This window comes from Cervus canadensis, chromosome 7, assembly GCF_019320065.1.
Source record: "Cervus canadensis isolate Bull #8, Minnesota chromosome 7, ASM1932006v1, whole genome shotgun sequence".
NCBI lineage: Eukaryota > Metazoa > Chordata > Mammalia > Artiodactyla > Cervidae > Cervus > Cervus canadensis.
In genome coordinates, this window is record NC_057392.1 from 19,548,413 (window position 1) to 19,575,559 (window position 27,147).

The 27,147-nt window shown below is 55.2% G+C and overlaps 1 protein-coding gene across 1 annotated transcript; it reads right to left on the bottom strand.

Annotated features, from left to right (window-relative positions):
* Positions 1 to 617: 617 nt before the first annotated feature.
* RIPK4 (receptor interacting serine/threonine kinase 4) lies at positions 618 to 26,968 on the bottom strand. Its single transcript, XM_043474459.1, has 8 exons — positions 26,711 to 26,968; positions 17,005 to 17,296; positions 11,979 to 12,127; positions 10,060 to 10,109; positions 7,679 to 7,837; positions 6,775 to 6,878; positions 4,863 to 5,124; positions 618 to 3,135 (listed from the first exon to the last, which is right to left on the bottom strand). The coding sequence occupies exons 1-8, from the start codon at positions 26,890 to 26,892 to the stop codon at positions 1,976 to 1,978; spliced, it is 2,358 nt and encodes a 785-aa protein (XP_043330394.1). The 5' UTR covers positions 26,893 to 26,968; the 3' UTR covers positions 618 to 1,975.
* Positions 26,969 to 27,147: the final 179 nt, after the last annotated feature.

Sequence of the window (27,147 nt, forward strand, 5' to 3'; positions counted from 1 at the left end):
AATGCCTCCAGCCAAGGCCCCGAAGAACCGGCACCAGGGGCGGTGACCTGGAAGAAGACGGCAACTCTGGGTGAGTCAGCATTGGGTGTGGAGCGCCTAAGTGGAAAACCAGGGGCCCATGGTACCCAGGCCCGTGTGCAGGAGCTGATGGGTGGCGCCCTCAGCCCAACGGGGATTCAGAAGAAATTTGCACCTGGCTCAGAATGTCCTCACAGTCGTTGGACACGGAGTCTGGAAACCACAGAAATAAAAGGGCTACACGGGTCATAGTCAGGGGTCTGACCTCTGCTCGGAGGGAGGCAGCAGGTGTGTCTCTAGGGTGGACACAGTGAGAATGAAGTCATGAGACACCTGAGCCCATGGGAGCACGTCTCCAAGGCTGGGGTTGAGACACAGCAAGCAGATACTGTGTGCTGGGTGGTCCCCGCCCTGGCTATCCTGGTCAGTAACAAGGGAATGTTTGCTGCCGGGTCACCCCTGCTTCTTAGCTCAACTCCAGGCTGCCCTTCCAAAGGGCGTCTCCACACCACGTGTGACCGCCTCAACCTCTGGTCTGCAGAAATCCGATTATTTGAGCTCATGTATAAAAAGATGTAGTCTCACGGGCTTCAGAGAAGTAGGAAGAGAACTCAAGCTTTATTGACATCAAGCAGACTTTCTTCCACGTGTTCTACATCCAACAGTAATACAACATAGTAAAGCACAAGGCATATTAAAACATAGCCAGTTCTAAGCAGTCGGGATATTTCCTGTTATAGAAAAGAAGTAACCTGCCCACAGATTCACATTAACATACACGGTACATTAATATCAATCTCTGCTTCATACACCAGGCCAAGGGGCATGTGTACATACAGGCTGGGGTCCTTCAGCAAACTGACTGTCATGACAGCATCAGCGGGAGGTGTGGGACACACTTGACAACGAAAGAACAATCCTGGAGTTGTCTCGGGGGTCACACCCCGAAAGCTGAGGCCCCTGCACAGTGTAGCTGTTTGTAAAGCAAGTCAGGAGTCCCCTGGGAGACCTCAACACAGCATCTCTTGCCACAAACCACCATCTCTCCAAAAACAAGAACTGGAGAGAAAATGACGGGAAAGGTGGGTCACTGAACTCGGTAACACTGTTCTGAGTCCAGAACTGAGGCTGTCAGTTCATTTTTCTTGACTTTTGGACAGCTGACTTTAGATTTCAAATATTTTACGCAACATGAAATGAACAAAGGCAGGTGGCTCGGTTGGCATCTGTGTGTGGCCACCCACAAGGACTGAGTGATGGACAAACTTGGGTGTAAAAGGGCTGGTAAGACGACTGCTTTTGTTTTAAAAAACCAACTTATCAGTTTATGCTCATTGCCCACAGACTAGATTACCTACTTTTTATTTAAATTTTCATTATCTATTTGGCTGTGCGATGTCTTAGCTGTGCATGCAGGATCTTCAGTTGTGGCATGAGGGATCCACTTTCCTGACCAGGGCTCAAACACAGGCCCCTTGCATCGTGAGCATGGAGTCTTAAGCCACTGGACCACAAGGGAAGTCCCCGAAGTGCGTGCTTTTAACAGATCTCAAGCGACAGCTGACACTCTTCATCCATTAACGATATTCTATAAAACAAGAATCCCACTCAAACTTTCTGGAGCAAGCTTCTTCACTGCTGCAAATGGAGACAAAAGACTCAGCTCCCCCCACACCTGTGTTCCCGTGCACTCCAGGCAGCCGCTCAGGACAGGTGGGCTCACGGCTCTGTCACCCAGGGACCAACATCAGGAGTGAGGGACAACCAAATGCCTCCGGCCCACCATCCCTCCGACACGGGGTGCCCACTGGCAGCGGCCAAGCACACTCTGACCAACCTCATGGGGAGGGCGGGTAACACCTAAGCTTGGTCAGTGTCCCGCAGGCCACAGATGGGACGAGCAGAGCACAACGCTGGGACAGGAACCCTGCTGGGCCCCGTCTCCTGGGTCAGCAGGCTAGGTCTTGCTCCGCCGGAGGAGCGTGGCGGTGGGACTGGGGCCGCCCTGGAACTTGAGGCTCTGTAGGTTGACGTGGGCTCCATGTCTGAGCAGAGTCTCCACCGTCTTGGCATGTCGGCCCCGGGCGGCCAGGTGCAGCGCACTGAGGCCCTGCTCATCGGACAGGTCGAGCACGTCGGCGCTGACCAGCTCCTCCACCACCTCTGAGTGCCCACCGGCAGCGGCCAGGTGCAGCGCCGTCTGGTTGCGGGGGCCCCGGGCCAGCATGTTGGCCCGCTCCTCCACCAGCAGCTTGACGGTCGCCAGGTGCCCATTGCGGGCGGCCAGGTGCAGAGCGGTGCAGCCCTCTGCGGTCACCGCCTCTCTGCGGGCGCCCCGGTGCAGGAGCAGCCTGGCCGTGCTCGTGTGGCCCGTCTCCGCGGCCACATGCAGCGGTGTCTGCGCCAGCAGGTTGCACACGTTGACGTCTGAGTGTAGGTCAATGAGGACGCGGGCCACGCGATAGTGCCCACGCTGGGCAGCCAGGTGCAGGGGTGTCCTCCCGTCCAGCGTCTGGGCGTCCACACTCACTCCCGGCTGCTTGGCCAGCAGCTTGACGATGGGCAGGTGGCCCTGCCAGGCGGCATAGTGCAGCGGCACCCAGGCGTCCTTCCCCGGCAGACCTGCATCCACGCCACGGCGCAGCAGGATCCGCACGACGCCCTCCTGGCCGTGCTGGCAGGCCACATGCATAGGCGTCCGACCCTCGCAGTCTGCCTCGCGCACGGAGGCGTTCTTCTCCAGCAGCAGCCGCATGCTGCCCTCGTCCCCGTTCTGGGCTGCGAAGTGCAGGGCCGTCCACTGGTCCTCGTCCGCAGCATTGACACTGATCTTCCGGGCCAGCAGGAGCTCCACGATGCCCCGCACCCGCTTCTCCACGGCCACATGCAGCGGGGTGGAGCCCCTCCTGTTGGTTAGGTTGGGGTTGGCGTTGTTGAGCAGCAGCCACTTGACACAGTCCTCCTGCCCGGCCTCCACGGCCAGGTGCAGCAGGCTGGCACCCCCGTCCAGGACCAGGTCCACGTCCTGGGGCTGCAGGATCTTCATCAGCCTGCTGGTGTCCCCACTCATGATGGCGTCCACCAGCTTCTTCTTCTGGATGTCGGTGGTGCCAAGGTCTGCGGGGAGAGCAGATGCAGGGGTCAGACAGGGCGGCTCCCGAGGTCTGGCCAGTGTCTGAATGTAGCTACGGTTTACCTGAAATCGCTAAAGTGTTTACCCATGTGGTTTAATTTAAGATCTAGTGGGGAGACCTCAGGCAAGTCAATGAATATCCCCAAGGTGCTCTTTTATCAAATTGCAAAATGAAAATCATTCTAGCTATCCGATAAAGTTGTGATCAAATGAAGGATATAAAATTCAGGCCCTTGCTGGTGCTCAGCAATGGCAGTGACTGCTAACAAGGGAGAGGGGGCGGTGAACACAGAGCAGGCAGGAGCCCCCGACCCACTGGAGAGCTGGCAGCTCCCACCCCGGGGCACCCCTCCAGGGTCAAGCAGCTGCCTGCAGCCCAACCTCCAAACGGTGCCTCTTGTCCCAGTACCATCAGCTAGGACGCTTTCTAGAAAAGTCCTCCAAGGACTGAGACTCTCACTTTAGAAGGACTGTTACTCATGATGTAAACATGTACATGTTTGATTTGCAGGAAAACCCCACTATGTTGTCTGGGGTTCTGATATGTACGAAACAAGACACCTTCATAGGAACCATGCTCAAGGGGTCTTGCACAGCAGTGGGGGGTGCCGGGTGTACTAAGAACACAGTAAATGCAGTTGGGACTGGGTGTTTCAGCACAGGCTCCTGAGATGGACCAGTGACTGATCAAAGCACAAACACGTCACCTGAGGGTATCAGACCCTGAGAAGAGAGCGTGCTAATGACTTTCTCCTTGGGAAACAGGTGTTTCTTTCTTTCCAACCCCATCGCTGACTGCTCACCTCTGATGCAGCCAGGCCTTCCCTACCTCTGCATCTTGCAAGATGTCTCCTTACCCAAAATGCTCTCTTTAATCCCAAACACGCCACTCTAAAAATCCCAGGAGGTCCAAGGCATCTGGGCAAGGCCCTCATTCCAGGAGGAATACCCGATTCCCCAGGAAGAGCAAGCTCCCCTTCCTCCTGAGGGGAGGACCCTCCCCATGACCCTCTGGCCACCCCTGTACTTCAGCCCTATGCATGAACATCCGTTTTTTCCTCATGGGAAGAAAACCTCACACATTGTCCTCACTGGAGACGCAGTGAGGCCCTCACAGGAGAGACCCCATGCCCCAGGGCCAGCAACTGGGGACAGGGCAGGGGCAGGGAAAAGTGCCTTCCAGAAAGAAAACCCAAGCCGTATAGTCAGGACCAGGCAGTTATGACCTCCAATGACAGTGCACCCATCAACACACACAGGTCCAGGAAACGGGAGCCCACAAATAGGAAAGAATGGGAAGTGTACCCATCGATGCCTGAGAAAGGGGGTACAGGGCTGACATTACAAAAGAGAGAAAGGTCTCCAGGAAGAGGGGGCCCATCCGTTCACTGGGCTACCTGGTACAATCCAGTTTCTTCAACCTACACACCTGAGGTCAGTCCCTGCATGCGGCTTCGGCACAGGTGAGACCCTCCACACAGCCAGGGGCATGACCCACTCCCCTTACATCTAAGTGACATCCACTCAGCCCGTGTGCACCCCCAATGTGCACTGACACCCAAACCCAATAAGCAAAGAGCTGCCGAAAACACAGAAGAACTACAGCCGGCTCAAGAAACAAGACGCCTGATCCTTTTCAGTTGCTCACACCCTGCCTGCCCCCCCCACAAATTAAACCCATTATTTCCCAGGTGTGGGGGCCCCTGCTCACCACTTGTTGAAGGCTCCCGCTCGAAAGACAAGGACAGTGACCCTCGGGAGGAGAAGGCGGAATCCACAGAGGACACCCCCGAGAGCCTCTTGCCGCTGCTTGCCGACGGAAGTTTGGACTCGGAGGAGCTGCGGCTGAGCTCTTCCGGGCCCTCAAGGGTCTGGGAGATGCCCGAGTCCAGCTGGGACAGCAGCTCTGAGAGGCTGTAATCGTTGTCGAAGGTGGGGGCAGATGCACGCTTCAGCGGGGTGGGCACGGGGGCCTGCGGAGACAAGCAGACAGAAGAGATAAGGCTCCGTCCGTGACCCGATGGGGCAGGATCAGGGGATCAGAGAACTTAACTCCTATTCCCAGATGGTGCTGGTGCTAAAGAAAGTGAAAGTGTTAGTCACTCAGTCGTGTCCCACTCTTTATGGTAAAGAACCCACCTGCTAATGCAGAAGACCTAAGAGACATGGGTTCAACCCCTGGGTCGGGAAGATCCCCTGGAGAAGGAAATGGCAACCCACTCCAGTATTCTTGCCTGGAGAATCCCATGGACAGAGGAGCCTGGTGGGCTACAGTCCATGGGGTTACTAAGAGTTGGACTCAACTGAAGCAACTTAGCATGCAGCACAGAGCCCAGAGACTCCAGCAGGAGGACATCGTAAGACCAGACGGTGGGAACAGATGTCCATCGCCATGCTGAGCCCCAGTGCACCGCTATATAGAGACCGAATGTGAATAAGCCGCAGGAAGTGAAGCCTGTATGCCGGCTGGGTCCACCCAGGACAGGTCAGTGCCGACAGGAAACAGAGGAAGGAGATGGCTTCGGGTAGGGTCCTAACACCCTGAACCCTACGTGGGGCCGTGCAAGGCTGGCTTGGGGGCTGAGGGTGCACAGGTGAGGTGTGGGGCCCAGTCCTGGGGACGGTGCGGCGTTCCAGCTCAACCCGCGCTAACGGGCCCTGCACAGGCTCGGTCCTGACAGTGAGGAGAAAGGCAGGTCCTGGTGAGGGATCAGAGCCTGCGAGGGATTCACGACCCTTCCCCATATCCTCTGACCCAGCAGCCTGGTGCGGTGAGTCACACCCACGTGCTGGGCAGCTCTTTTCCTTATCGGGGGCCAGGTCCCCTCCACCGTCACTTTGCCCTCTGACCTGACACACACAGCCCTCATGCTTAGATAGCAGACACACCATAAACGGTTACTTATCTGCTGGCCTCACACCCAGCCAGGGATGATAACACCTTATAAACTCAGTTTATCAGCCTCCACTTTACAAGTCCTACTGCCTTAGAGGTATTTAGTTAGTTAGCATAGTTAGAATTTCTTATCACATCTTATATAACCTGTGTGTCGCTCGTAGAGGAAAAACACTTATGGGCAGTTAGAAAGGCGCCAATCCCCAACCTCGAGGTGCAGAAAGACACCCAAGCCCCCGGAGCCCAGACCCCTCTCTCCAGTGTGGCCCAGTGGGGTCTTCAAGCAGCTCCCCTGGTTCAAACAGCATCCAGCCTGGACTTCCCTCGTGATCCAATAGTTAAGACTGTGCACCTTCAATACAGGGCGTGCGGGTTCCGTCCCTGGTCAAGGAACTAAGATCCCACGTGTTGTGCAGTACAGTCAGAACACGCACAAACGCATACACACACAAAGTATCCAGACGGCGGCTACTTAATGTCAGCTGTGGGCCCACACTGACCTTCCCTAAGCACAGACAGGAGGTGGGGACGGGATACTGTCAAGCAGGAAACCAATCTGGGGCCAACACACCATGCATCTACCCCCGCCCTGGGACAGAACCCTGCGGCTGGCCCAAGCCTCAGAACCGGGCGAGTGGTCCAGGCTGGCAGGGCGTCTGCAGGAAGCAGAGACTCAATCCCTGAAGCTGATGTGGCGGAAACCAGGCCCCGGGAGGGTCCCCATTACCTCGGCCTCGGCATCAGGCGGGTCTCTCACATCTGGGTCTTGAGTCGTCTCCTTCACCTCCTCATCAGGTTTTTCACACAGGTCTTCGGTTTCAGAAGTGATTTCTTTGGAGGGAAACACAGACGGGTGTGTCACTCAGACAAGGAATTAGCAAATGAGCTACTTAAGCATGTGGCCTTGGAGGGGACCAGTGCCTACAGTGTTCAGTCTGACCGGTCAGCGCTGCCCATGCTGCTGGCCCCTGGCTGGGCTCACAGCGGACCCCCAGCACCCCCATCAGCAACCACAGGCGGGGTCCGGCCAGACTCTAAAAGGAGCCACCGTGTCCCTGTTTCCCCAAGAAGCTTTCGTCCAGGGAACCCCACTAGCCAGCCCAACCAGAGCTCATACCCCGACGGCCAGGGCTGCCGGCACCAGGCGAGAAAGCCCCCACCTCGTTCACACTCCTTTTCCTCATGTTTTAAACGTCATGATCAATTCCAGTGGCATCAGGATCACTCTCCTAACCAAAGGACACAGCTATTCCCTGGGAACGAGGCCCCAAGAGAAATGCAAAGAAGGCCACAGGCCAGTGGTCACGTGGTCCCCAAAAGATGCACTACTATATCTGAACCCGGAACACCAGGCTCCTCGGGACAGCAGGCCACAGCTGGAGGCGGACAGCTGGAGATGACCAAGCGGTTCCAGCCGCCCCTCCCTGGCCCTGGGAGCTGGAGGGCCACAGGCGGGGGCCCTGGGCGGGCACAGCCTGCAGGAGGCGGGCTCACTCTGGCACTCCTGTCTGTGGACAGCCTCCTCGTCCCGGCTGCCGCCTGTCCCCTTCCCGGCCATCAACTCCATCCCCTGGGATGACAGCATGAGCGTCAGGCCAGCAGGGCTCCCGGAGCCCAGGGCGGGTGCTCACCTTGGAAGCTGGGCCGCTCCCGGGGGTCCCCCTGCCAGCAGCGCTGCATGAGGCGAAGGAGGCTCCTGCAGGCGCGCGGCCGGGGTCTGCAGACAGGCGGCAGCTCCGGCCTGTGGCCCTTCACCACTTTCACCATGATGTGCAGGATGTTTTTCTCATCTGCAAAGGGAAGGCGCGCAAGTCAGGGCAGCTCCCCAGAGTTGAGGTCGATTTCTTATCTTCGGGAGGAGCCACGATGACCATGGGAAAGTTTGGGCGCCCACCCGGGAGACACGGTATTATTTCCTCTTCAAAGCACAGACGATTCTGAAATCCTTAACCTTGCTGGACACACCTGTCCTCTATTCTCCAGATGTTGGAAACCACCTGTGATCTACCAAGGGGAATCACTCTCTTGTATCACAGAGATCTTTCTGTGCAGCGAACTCAAAGAAAAATCAAGTTCAAAGAAGAAAAATATCTAACGGGGCAGGTTCCAAAGGGGCCCAAACAAAGGAAAACTGAACCGTGGAGTCACAGTGCCCAGCCCCCAAGGGGCCCACAGCTCCCTGCAACAACGAAAAAGTCTTTCTGAATTCCTACCCCAAAGCACAGGTGCCTGCCGATGAGCCAGCCCCAGTGATTGGTCACACATGAGCTGTGTAAATGGGGACCCTTCTCCTGCAATTCGTAATGTGGGGTCCCACCTGGCCTCCTTTCCAACTCCCTTCAGAAGCAGGCACGGACCCCTCACAATCATCATCTCTGTCACAGAATGAAGGGCCCAAGGCGACCCTCAGGGCCCAGATTTCCTCAGCCTAAGAGCCACACCGGCCAGCAAGCAGGCGAGCAAGTTTCTGGTTCCCACCACGCCCACGCCAGGAGACTCCCGAGATGCCGAGCCACAGGGGTGGAAAACTGGCCCAAAGTCCCCGATGGCTGCCAGGAGGCTGCTCTGATGTTTTGTTCCACTTTCCCGTTAAATCTTATGCAATAGCGAGCTCAGGTATCTACATGTTATCTCCACAATAACTCAGATTTCCAAAACCCAGCAGGTCCTCTGGATAAAACGTAAGTCACCTAAACACCTGGAAGGGTTTCTGCTGCCAAACACAGACAGAACAGGTTCATAAGCTGCCTCTGCACACCCTGGATGTCCCATCGACCAAGCGACAAAGCACGGGCACCTCAGCTCCCACGTTCCTTCCCATCGTGTGTCTGACCCTGGGGGCCATGTCCGGCAGATGGCTGTGGTCAGACGGGCACACAGCCACACTGAAAAGAACCCAGACCCTGGACCTCTGAGGAGGAGGCAGCGTCATGGAGACAGGGTAACAACTACGGACAAAACCCCACAAGGATCCTACTCTGCTTCTCAACCAACAGACCTAGGGCTGCACACTGACTCTGATCTGCATTTTTAGAACTTTTTGGTCAAACCAGAAAGGATGAAGTAGCCCAGACAGGCTTGGAGAGGAAGAGGAAATCTTTCCAAAATAAAGAGAAAACGTACTTGACTTTTCCAGTAAACCAAGTCAAGGTACTGAAATCTCAAGGCCAGAAATCCACATGGTGGGTGCCTGGTGAGTGGGGTGGGGGGAAGGAGGAAACCCCCAGCTCTCAGGCCGGGCGGGCTGACCCAGGGACTCTGACCTGGGGGCACCCCTCTGCGACAGCATCTACACAGTGATTCTGGAGACTGGCTGCCCCACAAGGCAAACACCCTTCACACGACTGCACCATACACTTCAACACGGTTCTGGTAGTCATTTCTGTTAGACATGTATTTTACAACCAAAAATTAAAAAAAAAAAAAAAAACCTAGCTGGAAATAAGTACAATAGACAAACCCACAGAAACAGAAAACAGATGAGTGGTGATCAAGGGCTCGGGGTGGGGGGTTGGGAATGACTTGCCTAACGACCTCGGGGTCCAGGTGGTGATATTGTACAACACTGTGAGCTTAATGCCACAATGCATAGCTTAAGTGATTAAAAATGGGAATTTCAGCAACTAAATGCTACTAAGAATTACTTTCAAAAAATTGTAATGGGAATTATATGCTATGTATATTATGTCACACAACACAGAAGAATGAGCTGGTACCTAACAAGATCCACTGACTGGACCCCATCAGATCTGTGTCTTTCCCTGTATGTGAACTGTATGGCAAGATCCCCTTCTTGATATATATGAAAGTCCGCAATGAGGTGGGCCGTGGGGCTCCTTGCTGACCTGCTGGGCTGGACAGAGCAGCCTCACCACCCCACCCGCCTGGACAGCCCACCAGCTCCACGACCCAGGGGCAGCCCCCTCTGCGATTGGCAGGCCCGCTTTACACAGAGCACGCCCTTCATGGAGCCAGGAGAGACGGCTGCACCACCCCCGACACGTCCACTCACCTGCAAACGGCTTCTTCTGCGTGAGCACGCCCCAGATTACGATGGCAAAGCTGCAAGGAGATGGGCACGTCAGTGTCTGCAAGTCAGATTCTCAAACAAAGCCAGAGCCTCCCTTCCCCTGACACTACAATAAGCTCAGGAAAACCACCCCCTCAACCAGAGTCTTCGAGAGACAGGGGGAGAGACAGAGAGAGAGAGAGAGAAGACAAGGAGGTATTTTTCATGAATTTTTTTAAATGGGCAAATACTCTTATGGTGGGACAAGGCATGCTGGAAGCTCAGATTTCAAACAACAGACAAACCTCCATCGACTGAACTGTCAGTCCAAACAGCAGGAAGGGGTCCCTGAGAGGGAGCCACCCTGTCCCTGGACCCCCAGCTTGTGAGGAGAAGGGCACATCTGCTTCATTCACGTCCTGTTCTTACAGACACGTCCACAAGATGCTGACTACAGCTCTAGGTGTCTTGAGTAACCTGCCCACTGATGTCATCCAAGTGCACGGAAACGATGAGCAGGCAGCCAGCTGAACTTTCCACAGCCCTTCGTGCTGATTAGGAGCTACATATACTTGTGTGGTAATGTATATATAAATGGGGTTGGCCAAAAAGTTCATTTGGGTTTTTCTGTAACATCTTATGGAACACATGAATGAACATTTCGGCCAACCATATAAATATACATAACATAAATGTGTGTGTGCATATATTTTTATATATGTACACATATTTATCAATATATATAATACATACATATACACACACATATACAGACATGTGTATACACACACACACATATCTATCTATATAATTGCTCTGGATATACCCCCCAAAGAGCTCAATCTGGTAAATAAAAAAAAAAAGAAATAGAAGAGGTCCAAACTTGGGCTATCAGCCTGCATTGGGTTACCAGCACCTGTTTATAGAGGCACAAAAAGTCCTCAGTGAAAATGAAGTGAAATCTGCCAGTTCAAAAACTGAAACTCTCAACTCTGAATAAAGAGAGAATCTTGTTCTCCCGAACCCTACGAGCCAGGCCCTGTACTGCTCGCCCGCAGATGGACAGGGAGAAGTCCAGCAGAGCGCAGACGGGGCGGCTGTGGTCAAACCAGTTGGCCAGGACTCCAGGCGGCGGCGATGACAAAGGCAGGGCTTGGGGTCACAGTCATCCATGTGGACAAGAACCACAATGACGGGCTGAAGTGCCGCTCGCACCCGCCCGCCTGCCTTTCTTCTTCGAGAGGTCTGAGGGATTAAGACCATGACAAGTTGGGAAAGGATGCTACCACATGACTCCTGATTGTTCTCTGGGTCGGAAATCCCCGATGCTGGCTTGTAAACATCCTCTAAGTGTCCATGTGCCTGTCACAGGTCAGTGATGTTAGGAAGGGTAAGTTCTGAGCCAGAGGGACTAGATTTGGGAGCCTGAATTCACATGCAGATAGCCGCACAGACCACCGAAAGCAGGCTCTCTCAACAGTCAAGTGAGAAAGCCCACCTTTTCTGCAAACACCAAAGCTCTCACCAGGCGGGAACTGCCCATCCGTTACATAACCGGCTGACTGACACCAGCCATTCACGACCTCCATCCTGGGCAGCATCACCCACAGCAGAGAAGTTCCTCTTGTAAGAAAGTTCTGGGGTTGGGACTTGCCTAACAGTCCCTGGTTAAGACCCTGAACTCCCCATGCAGGGGGCATGGGTCCGATCCCTAGTCAGGGAACTAAGACCCCTACATGCTGCCCAGCGCAGCAAAGAAAAAAGGAAAAAGAAAGTTCTGGGGTGGCTTGTGCCCACCGACTAAAAGCCCTCTCATCTGGACCGAACCTCTTCTCTGACAGTGCCTGGGAGCCCTTGGGAAAGCCCCCTGCAAACCCGAGGAGTGGAGGCACAGAGCGGGGGGCTCTACACCTGCCACCCACCTGTACACGTCATGCTTGGTGTCGAAGAGCCGGCTCTTCTCCCGGATGCGCTCTGGAGGGAGGTAGGCGATGGTGCCGAATAGGCCGTCCATGCTGAGGTCATGCGAGTGGGACAGCCCGTTGCACTTGGCCAGCCCGAAGTCGGAAATCTAGAACAGAGTGGCGAGGAAGGGGCTGGTCAGGTTTGGCTGACAGCGTGCCGAGTGAGGCAGCCCGGCTGCCGCTTGAGGACGTTTATCATCAAGTCCCCTCAGCAGTGTTGGGGGGCGTGGTCCCCCAGCCTGGCTGTGCAGGCCCCTTCACTGGTCAGGATCACAATTCTCACGTCAACTGCGCTCCCCGAGCAGGTGGGAAGGCCCGGCCAGCCAGGGAAGAGCCAAGCCTGAAGACATTAAGAGCTTGATGGACTGGGAAAAGATTACACGATCAGGAAGGAATTCACTGGGAGAGGAACTGAAGAATTACAGCTTGTCTGTGGGGCATTGCGTCTGCCCCGTCGCACAAAGGGAGGAAGCGGCCCTTCGTTTTCAGGTGTTGGGGCAAAGCAGTTATGCAATCTCGCAGCTGGGGAAGCAGGCAAGTGGCGGCATGTCCTTTAAAGGGAAATATGTTTTCAGAAGCCCTTTAAAGTGAGCAGAACACATGCAGCCAATCTGTCCTCCACGCAGAACGTTCTGGGGACAGACACTTGCTGGCTGCAAACACACAGCATCCCAGCTTCCCGTGACCGGCTCGTACACGGCAGAGCCCACCAGTCCAAGGACACCTGTTCCCAGGGGCTCAGCTCTCACACCCACTCTGCCTCCTCGGCTCCAGGGACAAAGGTGCCCACCCTGAAGGTCTGGGGAAGCCACAAAGGGGAAGTCACTGCAGGGACCCACCACCCTCCAGCCCTCCACCCTGGCTGTCAATCAGAGCCCTTGGTGGTGTTAAACGCCTCTTGCAGTTAAGCCACACTTGCTGGCCGTTTCCTTTATAAATTCTCCTCTGAGGCTCATGGATTTTTCTAAGCCTTCTAATTAATTCTGGGCTCCTCCTCAAACACACCTCTGGAGTGATCGGAAATGCGGCTGAGTCAGGCCTTTAGTTCTGGGCTCACCTGCCCACAAGGTGAGCCAGGGGCCTGGTGTCATCACCGCTGAGCAAGGGAAGTTCATGACTGGGGACCCGGTCCTCACATCTGCAGGGGGTGGGGGGTGGTGACGAGAAGAAAGCCTGCAAGACTGGACCTGGCCCCCTATTTCTGCGGCCAGGCTGTGCCGGGGTGGGCGTGGGTCCATGCGAAGGAGGCCAATCTGGCCATTTCTGGGCCCCCGGCAGCTGTCCGTTCTCTGGCTTCCAAGACACTTTCCACTCTGGAGAGCAAAGCGCCAGCTCCCCACAACAGACTTATCACCCAACCCCGCAGCTCGGGACCGAGGAGACAGCAACACAAGGAAATAGCTGGATGAGTGGAAAGTGTCAGGACCAGACTCTCAGAAGCGTGCTGGCTGCCCTTTCTTTTTATTTCTGCTGTTTTCAGGTACAGCCAGCTGCTTCATGATATATGGGGTGAAAAGAAAATAAGCATAATTCTATGTGAAAGCCCTGGCACCAAAATCAAACTCAGGAATGAGAATCCTCTGATGCCCACTGACCCTCCGGCCCACCAGACTTCTCCACCTGACCTTTCTCATCTCCCCGTCTGTCCCCAGGTTCCTGAAGAGAGGGACAGTGTGGCAATCCCAGTGACCAGCAAGTGTCTATAACTCACAAATGAATTCACACTTAGTGTCCACTTGGTACTGCCCGGAGCCAGTGTTCACACAGGCCCCGAGACACAGCCCTTCCCCTGCCGGACCCAGCTGGAAGAGACTAACAGAGATTAACCGAGAGCAGGGCCAGGGCAGCACCACCTTGGGGAGAAGGCCATTGTGGGCCACAGAGGACAGGACCCTGGGGGTCCCCCTGAATACAGTCTGGGGTGAGCAACCTGGGCCTCAAGTGTAGCCTGAGGTTTTAAATGAGTTATTTCATTATGAAATTGAAATGGGTTTACTGCTTATACTGAAATTAATATTTTAGTAGTGACACTTCATATACTTAATATCAAGTATTCATTTAATATTAAGTGTCTTGAATACGCATTCCAAAACATAGTGGTCGCTGTAAAATTTTCAGTTCCAATCCTATCTATGGACATAAATGTAGTCTGGAGGGATCAAGGGAAGGGGATGGAGTGCCAACTTATCATCTTAAGACTGCAGATTCCAGTTATATTGCTGCAAATAACCATCAACTAAGAACTGCCCAGAAATCCAGCAGATGACTTAAAACCTCAGACCAAGCTCCCACTGAGCCATTCCTGAGGATGAAAGAAATGCAGCCTGTAAATACATTTTCTGCTGGTCTGGGGCTATGCGTGGTGACTGCCGCCCTGCTTGAGAAGGGCGTCAGGGAGAAGTCTGTTCCTGACCTCTCCGGGGAAGTGGGGTGGTGCCCTGGCTGTATCCTCAAAGTGACAACATCCCCTCCCCACCTGTTCCCAGCCATTCCAGGTCCCCAGTGACAAGCCACACGGTCCTTTACGGAATGTTCACCCACTTCCTAAAACTGTCACAAAGCGCCAGGCCTGCCAAGCCAGGGGCTGCCAAGCGGAGGAAGAAGAAAGCGGAGGGAGAAAGTGCTCAAACCGAGGAGCCTCAGAGCCGACGCAGAAACACAGAGACCACAGGGACACCAGCCCCAGGTGCCACCCTGCTGGGCGAGTGTTCGGTCCTCCTGTGCGCCCAGCATCGGGACCATCCCTGGGTGAAGGTCAACATCCAGTACAGACAGAACAGAGGGACTGTGTCCTGGCCAATCCAACTCCCACGGGCCAGGTGCGGGGACCCCCCAACAACAGGGCCATCACCCCACCCACCAAGGGCAGAGCGCGGGAGGGCTATGCTGCTGAGGAGGGTGCTGGGAGGAAGGTCACCGTGGTCCTACAGGGCGTGGCCTCCTGCCCCAAACGCGGCTATCAGCAGAGCAACCTGCACTGTGGGAAGGGAATGGGCTGAAATGCAAGTCCCGCCTGGCCCACTGTGGTCCATGATGCTGAAAAGACAGCTCTGAAGGCCGGGCTGTGCCCAGTGGGGACTCCCTGAGAAAGGCGCATTCTATTTCAGCGATGGCTCAGCAACCCTCCCACACCCTGTATCCTAATCCGACTATGCCTGTTTCCCCTGCCCCTAAAACCCAGAACTTTCCATGACTTCCTCCACCAAAAGGCTGTTGCATGTGTGGCCCCCAATCCTGACTGGCCCCTCTGGAGACCAGCCCCATCCAAGGACACCCCACCCTGAGCTGTTCTGTGTGTCCCCACTCCTGACTGGTCCTCTCTGGAGACCAGCCCCATCCAGGGACACCTTACCCTGAGCTGTTCTGTGTGCCCCCACTCCTGACTGGCCCCTCTGGAGACGAGCCCCATCCAGGGACACCCCCACCCTGAGCTGGACTTACAGTGTCTCCTCACACTGCAGCCCAGGGGCTGCCTGGACACCTACCACCACCACCCACCCACTCCACCCCCGCGTGACAACGCGTGCCACCCATTATGTCTGTGAGCATCCCATGAGTGGCAGCAGGTTGGCTGAGGGACCAAGGGCTCCAGGGCCCCCGAACCTGGTTCTAACTTCTGCTCAACCATGTACAGTGGGACAACACAGGCCCTTGACTCAACCCTCCGAGCCCCAGCTTGGCAGGAGCCACCGTCCACTTGGTACTTCCCCTGGGAGAGGCGGCAGCTCCTGCAGGTGGGGTCCTCTGCACACAGCGGGGACCTGTCCTCACCTCCTTGTTCTTGTGCATATTCAACTTTGAGATCCAAGCTCCCACACTGATTGGGTGCCCATGGACCCCAGGCTTGCAGTCACAACCCCGTAACGTTCATGGGGGGCAGAGGGTCCACAGGTGACATCAGCACCCCAACCAGAAGGAAGCAGGACTGCAGGGGTGCAAGACCTGGGCAGACCAGGAATCACTCATTTGATGTCTGTTTTCTCAATTCCCTGCTTCACTTCAGCAGGAGCATACTTCCAATTTCTGCTAAAATCTGATCATTGAATGACACCTCCTTAGGGACACATTGTAACTAAATGTCTGATGTGAAAACTGATTTCCCCACCTGCCACAGGTGGACTTGGCCTGAGTTCTATGCCTGCTGCAGAGTCAGGATGCGGGGGGCAGGCGCGGCGTGCGGGGGCTCAGCCTTCCTTCCATGGGTGAGTGAGGATTCCGAGGAGCCAGAGGGGACCCAGGCCATGGCATGCGGGTCTTCCCACCAACTTGCCTTCCTGAGGCATGGGGAGACCGTGGCGGCTGGGTGAGCCCTAGGACCCAGGTCACCTCGTGTCCTCCATAGACAGAGATCTTCAAAGAAATGCAAACCTGACCACGCTAACAATGGCCAATTTCAGCGTGCGGCCCCTGGTTTTTAGTTATACCTCATGCTTTTCTGCTTTATAAACTTACCCAAAAAAAGATCAGAACTAATAGGCCTTGAGCGAAGACAACAGAAGGAATCCCTCCAGGGCTTCTCTCCATGACACCCCGAGACTCCCATCAATCATCCCAGGAACCACCAACAGGAAACACAGCCCCACCCAACCTCACACAGAGACCGCCAATCCATGGTTCACTATCTAAGCTGATTTTGTCAGACGGCCAATAAGCCTGGACTCCTAGAGTCTTGATCCAGAATGTGGGGCAGGGTGACCTGTGTTCCTAAGAGCCCATTTTCCAGCTACACCATCTGTGGCATTTGGACCGGCCACACATGACAGGAGTGGGAGTCCTGATGCTGAGAGAGCCTCTGCTTCGAGTTCTTTCCTGCAGGAGAACCACCTCCTCTTCCACCTTCTCGCTGGCCCTGAGGTTCCACCACCTCCCCCACCCCACCCCCAGAGCACCCAGCCCACCTTGACATGGTAGTGGGCGTCCAGTAGGATGTTGGCAGGCTTGAGGTCCAACCTCCTCCCCCCCACCCCCAGAGCACCCAGCCCACCTTGACATGGTAGTGGGCGTCCAGCAGGATGTTGGCGGGCTTGAGGTCCAGGTGCAGAAGCGGCGGGGTCATGCAGTGCAGGAAGTTCATGCCCACGGCCGTCTCATGGATGATGCGGAAGCGCAGGTCCCAGGGCAGCGGCTCGGAGGCCAGCAGCTTCTCCAGGGAGCCGGTCTCCATGTACTCCATAACCAGGCCCACGGGCTCCCGGCAGATGCCGTACACGGGCAGGATGTAACGGAACTTGGCCATCTCCATCTTCTTGGCTTCTTCCAGAAGTTCCATGCGCTCCCTGGAAAAGTTCAAAGACATGAGGAACATGGCGGGCAGCGGTCGCCTGGCTGCAAACACGGGCACCGCGGCCAGGAGACAATCAGCTCCATACGGCTGACAAAATTGCTAAAACGCACATACACATATGTACAAATGCATGGATGTGTGTGCACACATACACACAGGGCTCACTTTAGCGTCAAATACAGTGAGTCCCCTACATACAAGAGATCTCGTTCCTTTTGAGAGCGTGTTCGTAAGTCCAACAAAGTGAGCCTAGGTACCCAACTAACACAATCGGCTATATAGTACTAAACCGTCATAGGTTTATAATACTTTCAGAAATAATATATTAAAAAACAAACACAGATGAGAAAGAAAACATTTTTTAACCTTACAGCACAGGACCTTGAAAGCTCCAGTATACCACACTACAGCTGTCACACGGGGGCACATTCACATCTTTGAAAGTTGGCAACTTAGAGGTTCGTACGTAGGGGACTTACTATAATAAAATTCTGGGCCCTCCGATGCCTTCAGTTCCGTGGTTATTCAAACACATCTACATGTTTTGGGGTTATCAGAGGTGAAAGCAGAGACTGATTATGATCTGAAAACTCTCAGGCAGCCCTGAGCCAGTGCAGGCTCTGGGCTTCAGAGGGGGCGGCTGATGCTGACAAACCCTTCTCTTGGGATGACAGAAGGGACGTTCAGGCTAAAAGCTGTAATGAACTGTCCACCCAAAGAGCTCAGTCCCCTCCCTTCTTTGCGAAGCCCATCACTCCAGCTGGCCTCGTCATTCCTGACCGCAACCCCACACTGAAATTCACAGAGCACTGGTCTCAAGCAGGGTCTGCAGAGACCACTATCCAAAAGCCTCCTTGTCTTTAAAGCCACTGTAGTAAACTACACGTAACACAGTATTTATAACTGTGACCATTCACAAGTGTGCAATTCATAGGCATCAATATCCATTCACGAGGTTGTATAATCAACACTACTCTCTCCACCTAAACTCTATCATCATCCCCCAAAAAACCTACAAAAACCTCTGTGCCCACCCCAACAGGAACCCTCCTCGCAGCCCCCAACCTCTTTTCCACTTTCCAGGACCTCTATGGACTTCACATAAGTGGAATCATATAATACCTGTGACTTTAGTAACTTGCTTATTTCACTCATCATGCTTTCCCGGTCCACCCATGTTGGAGCACACACCAGAACATCACTCTCCTCAGAGCTGAGTAACATTCCATTGTAGGAACCAACATGCTGTGTTTATCTGCTCATCTGCCGATGGGCACTTGGATGGTCTGCACCTTTCAGTTACTGGGACTGTATATTTATACATACAGGTGGTTCAAGTCCCCGCTTCTACCTCTTGGATACACTCTGAGGAGAGTTGCCTGGTCATGTGGTATTTCTAGGTCTAACCTTTTGAGAAACTGCCGAACTGCTGTCCACGGCCAGCTCCTATTTTGTAAAGGAGCTCTGACTGGCTGGGAGGCTTGCCCATCCGTTCATGTCCCGGGGGCCGGGCAGCCTCCACACTCAAGGCAGAGATGCGTGGCCACAGCCCAGACTCCGTGGGCTGCAGAGCCTGAAAGATTCGCTCTCTCCTGTCACAGAAAGTCGGCCAACCCCGCTCTACGTCACTTCCTGGTGCAGCCCACGGCCTTACAGCCTAGCACCCAGGGCCGCGGTCACGGTCAGCGTGACGGGTCAAAGTCTCAGGGTGCATTCAGGAGAAGAGGCTGAGGCGCAAAAGGACAGCATCTGGCCACCGCAGAAAGGACCCAGGAGCTGGCTGAAATGCACATTCCTCAGCCCTGCTCCTGGAGAATGGGCTCCGGGTGGGTGCCAGGGACCTATTTTCTTGGAAGCTCTTAAGGGACAGTTCAGAAGCACATAGCCCACGGGGCGCTGGGAACTGAGGCAGGAAGTGGCGCAAGAGGCCGCAGGGACCACCCCCCCTCAGACAGCAGACGCCCACACCAGCCACCCAGCCAGACCCAGGATGGCTCGTTCCCACCGCAGGGGCTCTTCTGGAGTCTGCGTGCACCGGCCCAGCCCGCCTGCACCTGGTCCCGCTCCTCAGCCTGCTGGAGAATCAGAAACCACCGAGAAAAACGAGTCTGTTTCTCACTGCCCAGCCTCCTCTCTGTGACCACAGCTCACTCCCAGGCTCCTGTCACAGGTACAAAAGCACTTCCCAGGGTGGGGCCGCCAGCAAGGAGGGGCCGTGACACGCTGACACCGGCTCTGGCTCTGCTCTCGGTGGGCTCGGCTGGACAGCATCTCAGCACCTCTGCCCCCCTGTCCAGCCCCTGCATTTGGGAGCGGAGCCCCCGCCTCGTGAACACTCACCAAGGTGGGCGTCTCAGGGAGAGGATCTCTGGGTGTAGACCAGTGGTTCTCACCCAGGGGCAACTCTGCCTCCGGGGACGCTGGGCACTGCCTGGAGACACCTGGGTTGTCACAGCTCAGGGCTGCTGGCATCCAGCGGAGAGAAGCCAGGCGCACCGCCCGCCCCCTACCCTGCAGTGCGCAGGACGGCCCCCAAGGCCAAGACTTATCCAGCCCCCAAAGCCAAGGGTTAAGCCTGACAACCCCTGCCACAGAGCTAATGCATTTTTAGCCAAATTTAAAATAAACCACTATAGCCTGGAATCGCCCACTTCAGTACTCCCAGCATTTGCTTTAATTTTAATCTGTATCCAATTAAAATTCATTTATTGACATGTATTTACTGCACATCCTCTACATCAGTTAGAACTGATGACAAGAGACCCTTCTCCCTGCCTTCAGGATATTTACCTTCTAGGGGAGATGGAAAATTACCCCCAAAAAAGAGGTGTCGTTGAAAAATCCGAGATCTTTGAAGGGAAAGAACAGGGACCTGGGAGGTTTAAGAAAGGGGGTCCCTAACTTGGGTGGGCAGAGGGCAGGCAGTGAGGAGGTCACAACCCCACTTCTGCAGGGGGCCTCAGGCTAGGAACCACGGGAGCAGAGGGGCGACACACACTCAGGGTGGGTGACACACTCAGGGAGGTCACCGGGGCCCTGGCTGCCAGAAGTGGACGGGGAGGAAGCTGGTGGATATGGGGCTCATTTCTGAAAGAGAATCATTCAGGCTTGGTGACTGGATGTGAAGAGGGAGGGAACAAGGATGGCCCTAGAATGCTACTGGGAATCACTAGGTGGCTCCCCACTCAGGGAAGCAGCAGGAGGTGGGAGGTGGGAGGGGTTGGGGTAGGCTAGTTCTAAACAGGTTCAAGGAGCAAGAGAACCCCACTGGCCTCAAACACAAGTGTGACAGGTATCAGGAGTAAATAAAGACAACAAAAAATAAATAAAGACTACAAAACAAAACTGAGCTAACTGGCCTCAGTTAGATGCACTTCCTTAGCACTCGGGTTAAAGAGCCAATGAATGGACAGCGGGATGCCCACAAGAGCCCCTGGGGGGGCCCCAGGCTGGGCTGAAGCCTGGGTTTAGATGCCTGGCCCCAGCCAGCCCCTCCCTGCAGCCACACTGCTCGCTGGGCTCCAGGAAGACCTGCAGACAGACCCCAGCCCTGTACCCAATCTCGAGGGACATCTATACCAGAAAAGGGCTGGATCAAGCATCATTTAAAATAAAGGTAGTCAAGGACAGGGAAGCCTGATGTGCTGCAGTCCATGGGGTCACAAAGAGTTGGACACAACTTAGCAATCAAACAACAACACAAATCTCTTAAGGATCGGAAACGGCACCCTTGGCCCATCTCCTTCTTCCTCCTCCGGGGAGACCTCAAGTCACTTACACTAACCAGTTCAAGCACCCTCCTCTGACACTCACTACCCAGTGGTGAGGATTAGCACTGGGGCCACTTCTGTTCCCTACTGAGGAATCAGTTTTGTGACTTGTCTGGTCCTCCTGCCTTCCTTCATATTCTTTTAAAGTGATTGGTGTGCCACCGCTCCCCACCAGCATAAGTCCAGCATGCAACGCTCACGTGGCCCTGACATACGTTTGGCCACGGGATGGACAGAGACACACTTCCACCGGGAGTCCCCCCAGGCCTGCAGGCTTCCAGGCATTGCTGGTTCCGGAGTTTACAGGCCAGTCACTGAGGGACATTCTGCGAGCCAGCCCCAGCCCCACCCTCCTGCCAGCCTGACAACAGCCAAGGAGGTTGTCAATTACACTGAGGCTGAAGTTCTTATGAAGAGCAGCTCTGTGCCTCTCAGCAAAAGCATTTGCTTCCATTTGCCCAAAGGGCTGAATACGTAAGACCCAGGTGACTTCTGATGGCTGAGATCGTTAGGCTCAGAGGAGCCGCTGGCAGCAGATCACTCACCACCCAACCAGCCGAGGTCAGCAGGTTCCTGGCTCTCTCCCCTGCCCCAGGCCCTTCCCACCAAACTGAGAGCCCCCCACCCCCGTTTACTTTGTTTAGTGGGGGCGGGGGGGGCGGTGGGCGGCCCTGCAGCTGTCTGCTCCATAAAGTTGACTATGGCTGGACTGTTTGAAGACAGCCTGTATGTACCCTTTCGGGAAGCAACACCAGGCAGGCTTTGTGACTGACACAGGTCAGTGTGACCACTGACCACACATCTCAGGACAGTTGGAGGAGGAAGGTGGGCTATCCCGGAAATGAAGTCTGCGTTTCCAGGGACAAGTCACCCTCTCCGTGACAGCTCAATCAGAAACGCCTTAAAGCCGAGGACCCTACCCTGGCTGCACCCACCAGGGAGGGGAAAGGGGTTCCAGGACCATGCAGCAGGGGGATCAAGGGAACCCAAAAGGAGCCCCTCACACGGACCTGGGGGCGGGCTGGCCGAGCCCCGTAACCACCCTCATTGTTCAGGTTCAGGAGACACAAAAGGTGTCCATCCCATTTATCCTCTAGGCCTCTCTTCACTGGGCCTCTGGTACCCTGCCAGGACCCCCCACCCCACCCCACTCCCGGCAGTATCAGCAGTTCAATAAGTCGGGGCTGCGCTGGGCTGGGCCCTTTCCAGGAGCTGCTGGAAAAGACAGGAAAGTGCTTCTTACACAGGATGAAACCACCACTGTGTTTTCGTCAATTTAAATGCACTTTTCCTCGAAGCAGTGTTTCCAGTTTATGCTGACGACAACACACAAAGGATGGAGACTGGATATTGTGATGGCTGCTATTACTTAAGGACCAGGAGAGATTGTCAAACTGGTCCCAGAGCCCAGGTGCAAGAACGGGCCAGGGGCCTAAAGGTGCCTAGACTCCTCACCATCAAATCCCATTCCACCCAGCGACGGGTGAAGCTCCAGCCACCAGAGTCCACTACATCAGTCTTCATTAAACCCCAAAATGGTGATGTGCTAAAAGCGTGTCTACAATTAGGATAATTCAGTAGGGCTGGTATCATGTTTCTCTTCTGTAATCATTTCAATCACATCTTTCTCCCATTTGGGGAAGGGTTCCTGTCTCCCAGCAGGAATGGGGGAAAGCACCCCCACCCCACCCCCTGTGAATACCAAGCTGGGGTCCGATTTGTTAACGACACTTAGGTCAGTATACTTAGGTCAGTACAATTTTTCTTCTGGCTGAAACCCATTTCCCCCACCCCAGAGAAGGTGTGGGGTGGGGAGAGATGAGAAATCTCACCAGACTGATCATTCTTTTCTTTCTTTTGATATTTATTTGACACTGTGGGGTCTCAGTTGAGGCATGAGGGATCTTTTGTTGCAGCCTGAACTGAGCTGCCTTTCAGCTCCTCGGATCTCAGTTCCCTGCATCAGAAGGAGTCTCGGCCACTGGATTACCAGGGAAGTCCCAAACTGATTATTTCCAAAGGACCTTTTTTTTTGGAGAAGCCGTGGGGATCTACTCCAGTCTCAGGCAGAAATTCCAAAGACATCCAACCATATCTGGAAACAAGTACCTTGGAGGGAGGAGGGGAGAAAATGGGTCCTGGGACTCAGCCTTCTGAAAAAGGAGCAGCAGGAAACTGCGGGCAGAGGAAGAAGGGTGGAGGTGCAGGGAAGGGCATCTGGTAACAAAGAGCTCCTCAGAGAGAGAGAGCTGGGAAGCACCTTTGGGAAGAGGCAGCGGGAGCACCGTTTAATCATTCCTGAGTCTCCCAGCCAGGCCTCCTTTCTGTGCACCAACACAGTTACGTTCCCAGGGAGCCTGCAAGGGGTTCCCACACTGCTATTTTTAAAACTGACAAGAACCGGGCTTGTCGGACTGTCGGCTCTGTATGTACAAACCTGGGGTTTGCTCAGGCTCGCCCCAACGAGCCTTGGCCAATCACCCAGCAGCTGCTGGTGCTCAGCTATCCCGGGCTTCCTCTTAGCCAGGGGTGGGGGGCCAGAGGAATGGGCCTGCAGGGCTAGTTCTCACCTAAATGGGAATGCCCACCTGCCCTCCCCACCCCCACCGACTAAGCTCTGCCCGAAACCTCTAGATCCCCTAATGAGAGTCAGCCAGGGGGGACACACATCTCCCCTGAGCTACCAGATGTCCCCATGAGAGGAGGGGGTGCAGAAGAAGGGGGCATCAGTTCTCCCAGGTACCCCTTGGAAGCTACCTGGCAGGTGATCCTCTGCCTGCTGCGAACTTCAAGGGGTGTCTGGGACCAGGCGGCCCCTGACTTTCTCACAGAGAAATATCTGCTCACATGGTCCGGGGCAGCCTGCTGCTCTGAGGAGCCTGGCTCCTGAGGGGCCAGGAGACCCCAGACTCCCTAGAGGGAGAAGCAGCTGATGAAAATGAGCCCGCACCTGTACCTGCAGTGGGTCCCTATGTAACCAGTGGAAGAGGCCCTCAGAAGGAAAAGGTCAGGCCCTTGTGGAAGGGTTGAGAAGTACCACCCTAAAAACAGGTGAGACAAGACTTGGCCAGGAGGGGCATGGGGCTGGGGGCTGCACCCAGGAACCTCAGTCAAATCAACTCGCCGCTCCAGGAAACATCTTGCAAACAGAAGGGTCAAGATGGTGTGCAGCTCATCAAAAGAGCATGGAACCAACCTGTGGAAATCTGGCAGGACACTCCACCATTCCAAGATAGGGATGAAAGCCTGCTTCCCCTGCACCACTGAGGGAGGGGCATGAACTCCGAATGAGAATCTCAAACCGAAGCCGTCAATAATCAACCCTGAAGAGTTTTCTTTACAAAGAGCAGGGGTTTGACCATCTTCTCAATCAGAGGAATCCACTGCTAAAGCAGAAGCCAGCCTGCTCCACTCAGCCTGGCAAAGCGCAAGAGGTGAATTCTTCCTGCTGGGCAATGCTGACCTCGACCCAGCTGCCCAGCACATGCCTCCACCTGCCTATTTCAGGCAGGGCAGGAAAGCCTTCCAGTTACAGGACAAAACACTTTTCAACTAGGCCATGCAAGATCCTAAGTGGCCTGCCTCACGTGGAGAAACCCAACCGCCAACTGGGCCACCCAAGAAACAAGGGGTTGGACGCTGGAAATAACAGATCCTAGGGAGGGCTGATGAGTCAGCCTGGGGACCTGCTTGTTTACTCTGCTCTTCCAACACAATAAGGTGATGTTAAAAGCCTTCGCTGATGAAGAAAACTCAGCTGGAAGACTCCAGCAGACAAATAAATGTCCCCGAGAGCGTAAAAATATCTACACAGCGGCGAGTCTTACCTTTCAGGATCTAACTATTGGCTGGCATTCAAAGTGGTTCAGATTTCATCAAAATAACCACAGTGCCCTTCCCAGACTGAGAAGCTCCCAGGATCCGAGGCGCAGCTTCTCAGGCAGCTCACCTTTGAGCTGGTGATATTTCCATGACACTTGTCACCACTCTACTGAAATTTGAGGCTTAGAGCAAAAAGTCACCAATAGCTCTGCTGCATAATCTCTTAGGCCAGGATGAAAATGCAAAGCCATTGGATGTCCAGGGCTTCCTCCCATCTAGGACCACGGGCTGTGGCAGCACGCACTGTGATTCTGCGTACCTCAGTCCAGGGAACACACATGGCCACCCTGGAAATGAGCATTGCCACCACTGGGGAGGAGGGGGATGGGGGGAGGGGGAGGGGAGCTAGAGTTTGTAGGCCCCATCACTCAATAAGCCGAGGATTAGAAACCAGGTCTCTGAAATAGCAAAGGAGTCACCTTTCTAGTCTGTGTCTGTTCAGGGCTGACTATAGAGACAGCTCTCCAAGAACCCACCTGTCAATGCAGGAGACCAAAGAAACACTGGGTTCGAGCCCTGAGTGGGGAAGATGCCCTGGAGTAAGAAATGACACCCCATTCCAGTATTCTTGCCTGGGAAGTTCCATGGACAGAGGAGTCTGGTGGACTATAGTCCGTGGGGTTGCAAAGAGCCGGACACAACTGAGCAACAAGCATTGCATGGCATGGCTCCATACAAAACACAAATGCCACAAAACTTCCATGTTGAATGCAAACTTCACCAAAGGGTATGTAATTTAGATGCACTCAATTAAAGCTTATAAATTATTAAAATGCAACTATAAACAGTGAACAACCCCCAGTCAAAAAGAGCTGCTTTTCAAGACTCCCACCTCCCTCTCCCCTAAAATTACACACAGACCATAATTCGCCGACTGAATTTAACTGGGGCAGCTCTGGTCCCTTCCAACTGTCTTTATTTGAGCGCCCCTGTTACCTAGGGACAAGCAGATGTCTTCTCAGTTTTGGATGGGGAAACCCGGGTCTAGGAGGGCGCCGTGGCCTGGCCACAAAGCAGGTAAGTGCAAGGCCGCTCCCCAGAGGCTTGGCCTGGAAATGAAATCTGCCTAAAAGAAAGTGTGCGACCAGAAAGCGCTGAGTGTTGTTAACAGGACTCCCGGGCCGCCTGCCGGACCCCACCGCCAGGCCCAAGCCAGGTAGCGCCGACTCTCAAGTGCTAGGGCGCCGAGGAAGCCTGGCCAAGCCAAATCCAGGGTTTCCGACCGAAATAATTACAGTCTTACACCAATTTGTGCTCCAAAGTAAATTACTAAGTAAGTCGAAGGGAGACTAACTCACTCACAAAGCCCAGATCCCCACACGGCAATTTTTCTAAGCCGGGCGCAAACCGCAGCGCCAGGGTGGGACCTGGGCGGACCGGACGCGCCACCGAGGGTCGAAGACGCAAGGCGAGCCCGGGATCCTGAAAATCCGGGGCTCACCGGAAGCCGGGTAACAATACAAGGCACTTAACAACTCCTTAGGCGAACGCAGCTACCCGAGGTTCTCCCGTAGGAGCCGCATCCCGGGACCCCGGCGGGAGCAAACAGACCCCGGAGCTCGCCAAGCCGCCCCCCGCGTCCCTCCCACCAGGCCAGCAGCGCCGATCCCGCCGGGGGCTCACGGCCTCTCCCGGAGCTGGGTTTTCCTGCCGAGGCTGCTCCGGAGGCCACTCGGGTGGAGAGAACGGGAACGCCCGGAACCCAGGCTCCCCACCGCCCGCCCAGCGCCGCCGCCCCGGCCCCGGCCGCTGACCTGTCGTCGACATGCAGGCTCGGCGAGCACTTGATGGCGAGCCACGTCTTCCAGTGGACGTGGCGCACCTTGTACACCTGCCCGAAGCCGCCCGAGCCGACTTTCTCCCAGCCCGCGAACTCGCCCGCGTCGAAGGTGCGCAGCAGCCCCAGGGCCCACGGGCCCCGGCTCTCGCCCTCCATCGCGCGCGTCCAGCCGCCGCCCCGCGCCGCCGCGGCCGCCCAGGTGCCCAGGTGCGCGCCCCGCCCGCTGACGTCACGTCCGCCGCCAGCCCCGCCCCCCGCCGGCCCCGCCTCCCGGGCACCAGGTTGGGCCGAACGACCCACCCGGCAGGTGAGGTCGCAGGGCGCCCTGTGTGAGGAGGACCTGGCTGCACGCGCGGCTGCGGGCTTGCGTGTGTGCGTGCCTGTGTGTGTGTTTTAGATCATCGTACAGCC